This window comes from Salvelinus sp. IW2-2015, unplaced genomic scaffold (assembly GCF_002910315.2).
Source record: "Salvelinus sp. IW2-2015 unplaced genomic scaffold, ASM291031v2 Un_scaffold649, whole genome shotgun sequence".
Classification (NCBI taxonomy): domain Eukaryota; kingdom Metazoa; phylum Chordata; class Actinopteri; order Salmoniformes; family Salmonidae; genus Salvelinus; species Salvelinus sp. IW2-2015.
Genome location: NW_019942589.1, coordinates 651598 through 658473, shown reverse-complemented (window position 1 = coordinate 658473; position 6876 = coordinate 651598). Strand labels below are relative to the sequence as shown.

The window sequence follows — 6876 nt, the reverse complement described above, 5'->3', positions numbered from 1 at the left end:
ATGTATTAATTTGTGGATGTCCATCACCCATTCCATATGATATGTTGCAAATTACAATTCGTATTATATGTTACGAATTGCAAAACGTACAATATGTTACGAATTTGCACAACGAATGATAGGGTTAAGTTTGAGGTTTGGGAAAGAGTTAGCTAAAAGGGTTAATGTTAGGGGTTAGGTGAAGGGTTAGATAAAAGGGTTAAGGTTAGGGTTAGGGGAAGTGTTAGCTAACATGCTAAGTAGTTGCAAAGTAGCTAAAAAGTAGTAAGTAGTTGAAAATATGCTAATTAGCTCAAATTCTAAAGTTGTCCTTTGGGTTGCTAAACATTCGAGTTATACGCCCACCCATCCACCCCGACCAACAACCCTACTTTAGTTTTTGCCTAAACTAAGCATCTATATTACGCAACAATACCAAACGTAACATATCATGCCAAATGGAGTGTCTCGGATTTACATACAGAATAATACGAAATGCTCTGAGAAGTTGGGAAATGGCAGAGCATCTTTAATCAAACCATCGTTTTCTTTATTTCGTGAGTAAAGAATCTCCAAGCTTGTTTTTTATGATTCATAAATACTTTCCTAAATCTAAATAATCTAAAGATCAGAGTCTTTTTTAAATTTTATCTACCAATTGGTGCTGAAACGGAGACTAAATACATATAGCCTATTTAGATGGTATTCTTTCATTGATCCCTAATATTCTGAACACGTAATCTCTAGATATTCTATTGAGTGTCGACAAAATTCGAACTAAAAGGAACACCGTATTTAAAGGGACGGTTTAAGATAAATGACCTGAAAACCCTATTGAATGAAAACTCCACGAGAAAATCTGTTGGCCAGCAAGTGGGAGGGTTTTCAGCAGTTGAATTACATTTATTCAGCATGCGCAAGGGAACCACACCTGCAAAGCGCGTTACGATAAGGTAAGTCTGAATACCAACTACTGAGAAGTACGTAGGAAAGGCATGCGTAAGAAAGGCTTAATTTTCTAAGTCGGAATCAGGGCCATATAGAGAGAATACTCACCTGCTGTATATGCTGTCAAAAAGTGGATTTTAAAGGGATGGTAGATTGTAAACAAAGACACTATGTAAACATTTTAATGGCATGCTTGGTGGTATTCCAATACAGATTGGGGTCTTTGCATGTTGTCAATATAATATATTTATACAAGTAATTTAAGGTTGTATTCCAGCCACAGACTGTACAGCTTAGAAGTGGTACAAGCATGAGTGAGAAGGAAACACTCAAGGTGACTCACTGTGTATATTCCCTTAGTGGTTACCGATGCTCCACCACAAAGCTCATGGTCGTCCCATCGAAGGAGGGTGGTGCAATGATTCTCGGGCGTTGCTGCGACGTGATGCTGATGACCGGAGATTTCCCTTCTGACAAGGCCGCACTCCCCCGGGTAGTGACGTGGTGGCCCAAGGTGATGGGCACTGACGCTGGCACTGACCCTCCAGTAGCACTGTAGTAGGGGCTCTCTGCCCCCGTCATGTTACCCTCCTGTCCCCCCCCACGCACCAGGGTGTATTTCCCGTGAGCCGTATCCCCGCTCTCGTCCTCCAATTGGGATGCAACGTAGGATGCGACTTGGGGTGTTATCACCGTCTGTGCAGGAAGCATGGGTGAGAGGAACCCCGGGTAGATCATGTAGGTGGGTGCGTACACCCCTCCCGTGTTCAGCGCCAGGGGGGACACGGACATGGGGGTCACTGGCTGCAGCTGTGGCATAGGCATGGGCACGTCCACATACTGGCCCATCTCAGGGTCGAAGAGACGCCGGGTGACTGGCTCACTCGGAGTGTCCACCAGGTAGTACTGTCCGGTGGTGGGATCAAAGAGCATCTTCCTCTGGGTAGGCTGGAAGGGGTCTCCCCCCGAAGGGGTTGTGGGCAGGGGGGCAATGGACGGGGAGAAGCAGAACACCTGCGGCTGGGGGGCTCCTTGCTTGACCACTGGTAGAGAGRGGTGGTAGATGGTGGRGGTAYTGGGGGTATCCGMGGGCRGCGMCTCRYTGACAACAGGGGACCGTTTGAGGGACTGGATAGAAGTATGCTCGGATCTCTTGGTGTCGGTGATGCCAGGTTGACTGGCYGCAGGGCTGRTTGGGWATACCTGCTCTTGAATGGYCAGTTTCARTTGACRGACACWCCRGCCTTCTACAGGTATTGTTAAGTAGTTTTCAGAYTCTGGGTTGCCAGATTTGATGGGCTGTGGTGGTGTTTCTGTGGTGGGGCTGCTTTTGAACCMTCCCCTGTCCACKAGGGCTCGTTTTGGGGGGSATATTTRCAATGACAGTGGAGCTTTCGGGGTCTTAGTGCTAATGCTTTTCACCATAGAGGTTGCATGTGATGGAGAACAGGMTTGTGYCCCATTSCWACWAMRAGAGCTGCTGCTACTGACAGCTGTCTTAATMCTGTTCCCCAAATGYAACACYCTTTTGTTACTAAACYTTTTACTTTGTTGTGACTMMGTTTTAAAMGTGTCCTRTYTGAATGGGACATGGATTATTCTTAGACAACCTTTCTCTTCTTGATTGTTGCATGTTTCTGGCAACRTGTCTGTGTTTYTCMCTGTAKTAAGCCTCTCTCTGCCACCTGCTGKACCTAGCTCCTCSGGGCCACCATGCTCCTCTRTAGCAATYAGTGACAGAACATGACTGTCTGTAATAGGCCAGGGAGCCTGGCTCTTGCGCTTCCATTCATTTCTGTCGAAAACATAAAGCTGTTCCATTGTTTTAACGGCCGCCTTTAGTTTCTCTAACGCCACCTGTTTTGGTATTTTCGACTCCGGTTTGCGTTCACCTGCCTCGACCATTTTTTCCTGCTTCTGTTTAGCCTCGGACTGATCTGTGTTGGGKTGTTTAGCGAAGCCAATTGGAYGTCTGCCCGTCGCCCTGTGCAGCGACYTGGYTTCATTTTTGGCACAMTCTGGAGATGGTTTSGGGGATGACCTATCGTTCTCAATTTGTCTCRGCTTTGGAGCCTCGGTTACAAGCACACSCTGTTTAGTWCTGCTATTTGTATTTACAGACTGACATTTTATTACAATTGAAGAGGGAGGCGATTTTTTACCGGGTTGTTTCTTAGAAGCTTTATTATCTTCGCGTAATGAGGCAGTTGCAGGGGCGACTGCGCCTTTACTCTCGCTGTTATCCACTGAGACTAAACGATATGAACTCTTGACCAATTTACGCACGTCTCTWACKTGATGAATTGGCGTCTGAAACTTGCACTTATTGTCTCTTATATCCCTAACCGTAAAGTGTGGCACTCTGTCTGACGCTGGCAGCACCTGACATGTGGAGTCACCTGCTGACTTTATTGGATAACTTATATTAGGGGTTAACAAGTTGTCAATATTTAGCGGATTGCATTTGTTTTCTTTTACGCTCCTCAGGCGTATTTTTATCTCGGGTGCCTTTGACCCTTTCACGATTCCTGCATTGTTGTCAGGTCTAAACTTTCTCTCCCGGTCCCACTGTTGCTCTTTTTGCGCACCGAGGAAAGTACTGTCTGACACCTGTTTTTTCAATTCCGTATCTTTAGGGAGACGCTGGGAACTTGGAACAAACAAGTGTGACAATTTAGTTAGCTTGCTACTTACAGCTCTGGTGTCTAACTCCCTTTCCCCCGTGTTATCTGTTGTGGAGTGTGTCCCATCTAAAACGGTACGAATTTCATGTTCATCTTGGGGCTCTGGCTCACCATCCCTCCATGATTTGAATGCGCTGTTTTGGCTATGGCCCAGGGATCCTCTTGTGGGCTCGCATGCATCCTTTTGAGAATCTAGTCGTGCCTCATTTATGGGCTGAAAGCTTGCTAATGTTCTTGTACGCTCTTCCTTGGGGTCACACGAATTAGGTATACTGTCCACAGCCCCTTGTTCATCAGAAGAATTGCTTGTGTATCCCGAACCCGATTCTGAGGATTGACTATGCACGCCTCTCTCTGTATCCCTCTCTATTATCCCATATTGATCCTTGCATTGAAAGCATGGGGAATGCGTGGGATGCGTGTCCCATATCTCCCCCCTCTCCATCTTGCGCTCCTGTTCAAATTGCATTTTTTGGGAAATTACATTTTTTAAGAGACTTGATGCGAAACTTGCCTTCTTATGTGTGCCTTCCATGCTATCACCCGCGTCACTGTGTTGGTAGCTCACTTCATATCCTGGTTTGGCTGGCAAGGTGCCGGTAACTTCATCCATGGAACGTGCTCCTGACGCATTTTCTGAATGTTTGGGAGACTTCCCGGGTTCAGGTGACCCCGCTTCAACATTACAGCGAAAATTCAATGTCTTTGTCAAAGTGATAACCTCACTGCCTGGTTCAAATGGGCCTGTAAGCTCTACGTTTTGGGTAGAGGAAGATGCATGTTGTGGACTAGATATTTTTGTATTCAAAGAACACATCTTGGTTTGGGGTCCTTTCTTATTGCTTATGGCAATACCATGTATACTCTTATAGTCTGCGTTCTTGCTAATTTCAAAAGTTGCAGTTGCACTCTTATGGGCGATTAGATTTTGCTCTCTGCCATGTGACATATTACCATATTTAAGGTCAACGAAAGCTGACCACTTGTTTAAGCCAAGCCCATTTTCTGACATTGAAGACTCACTTGAAGTGCTCAAATTTATAGCATCGAAATAGGGACATGCTAAACTCCTAAATGATTTGGCGGTTAAATTACGCACTTCTTTATCGGCGTCGTCCAGTTCACTTATCGAACTTGACGCACCGCTGGAATATTCGTTAACATCTTTCCCTCTTAATTTAGTTGCAAAGTGTTGACGTCCCGGGGCTGGGATAAAATATTGGGATCTATCGCACAAGGCTTCCGCTCTGGCGTCAGTGCTTGTAAAAAAGAAGTGACTCCTGTCTCCCATGTGCTTGGTATTATAACAAATGTTTTCATTCTCAATGATATTGTTAGAGTCGTTTATTGCCCTTGATGACGTCTTGATTGACAGGTGAATTTGCCCCGCCGAATTCCCACTACTGTTTTGGTTTTTACAAATGCTTTCATCTGAGCTGGGGCATTTGTCAGAGTCACAAAACTCACTTTCAGTGCTGACAACTGTACAACCAGATACACGTTGGTGCACATTACATTGCGCCTTGCTGCTTTTTACTTTCGCCTGGCTCCTACCATCCACTAGGCCTATCAACGTTTCCTCCGTTGTTTCATCGCTTTCAAAAGAGGCATAATCCACAAATGAATAAACCAGATTATCGTCCTCAATATCCCAACAGGTTCCCCGTCCAAAATCATAATCGACATCATGGTCAAGCTCTGTCAGTTGGATTTCGTGCGTTGTAATGTAGTGCGATTCGTCTATCACCGTATCAGGCGCACAATGGTCTGAAAATACTACGCTCTCACCGTCGTCCGATTCGGTTTTACTGTCCAAATACATGTCTGTGTATTTTAACTCCTCACACTCGCCGGGGACATTATAATCACGAGGCACAATTTTGCTCTGGGGTTCTGTCGTATTGTCATTCTCCAAATCCACATTGCTGTTCAATTCTGTCAAATACGTGTCCATGGGGGGATCTTCCGAGACAGGCCTATCTGCCCACCTGTCCTTCGATGTTTCCTCATAGATTTGATCCACATTGTCATCAATCTCGCGAACCCCGGGGCTCCTCTCTCCGGACGTATCACTGTTGCATTTGAAAACTGCAAGCTGGTTACCGTCACCGGTGAAAGTCACTTTAACAGTTTTTGTGCCCTCTGAACTCATATCAAGTAAGTCATCCAAATCAACATAATTGGATTCGTCACTTTTTGCCGTAGGGTTGCACTGGTTTTTGTCGTCATTTCCAGGGAGCAGCTTTCTATAAGGTCCGGTGTCGTCTCGGTAAGTGAGAGTTTTCTCAACTGCTTCCATTTGTGCGGTTTCTTACCGCCAGAAATGCTCTTTGTTAGCGATGTTATCCTGACACAGGACGGAAAACTCTGCGCGAGGGAGAGACTGGAATGAGGGAGGGAGAGTGAGAGGGGGTCAGTCTAGTCGCCCACGGAATCCCCAGTGCACTCTCTGTTGTATATTCCGCCGTCCGTAATCAGCGCATGGAGTTGTTGCTCTTCACCGCTTCTCTCGACGACAGTTGTCTGTATAACGCTCGAGTAACATTTCGGATGACATGTCAGCTACATTGGCAGAGGCTGGGGTCAAACCTTCGTCACAGAGTGCGAATCTACATAATCTACTTGATGCTACTCTCTTTGATAACGTAGCGGTGCACAATCAATTGCGCGGTTGAGAGAGAGAGAGAGAGAGAGAGAGAGAGAGAGAGAGAGAGAGAGAGAGCGAGAGAGAGCGAGAGAGAGAGAGAGAGAGAGACGAATGACTATGTGGATTTAACGACCCTCWTGGAATGCGCGTGAACATGATCTCCCCTGTGCCAAATTACAATACATTACGCACAGCGACTTACTTACGCACAAGGTGTTACTGTATTTTCTAGTAAATATTTGATGCGCCCATGCAGTCTATTAGATACTAAAACGTAAACATCAAACTCTATAGTGTTGCCTTAAACACTTGCAAATGTGACAAATAGGCAATAAAAGATAACGGAATGGAAGACGCGCTATTTTTATCAGCCGCGCATAGGACTCAACCTCAGGGCCGCACAGCACAGACACTCGCTGACTGCATAGTACTCTTTTTGAAACATATTAGGTTCTAACTTAATTCCTAATTAAAAAAGTATTTTAGAAGTATGTTAAAGTGGTTCAGCGCTAGCTGCCTCGTATTTTCAAGAGAATTGTCGCATCAGCTACTGTATGCCCAAAGTGCAGTTAAGGACATGGAATGTGCGTCACCTTTCCTAGAACAACAGCAAATTTT

The 6876-nt window shown here is 45.4% G+C and overlaps 1 protein-coding gene across 1 annotated transcript; it reads right to left on the bottom strand.

Annotated features, from left to right (window-relative positions):
• Window positions 1–1206: 1206 nt before the first annotated feature.
• Window positions 1207–6285, bottom strand: LOC111971519 (uncharacterized protein C4orf54). Its single transcript, XM_024135900.2, has one exon. The coding sequence runs from the start codon at window positions 5908–5910 to the stop codon at window positions 1291–1293; it is 4620 nt and encodes a 1539-aa protein (XP_023991668.1). The 5' UTR covers window positions 5911–6285; the 3' UTR covers window positions 1207–1290.
• Window positions 6286–6876: the final 591 nt, after the last annotated feature.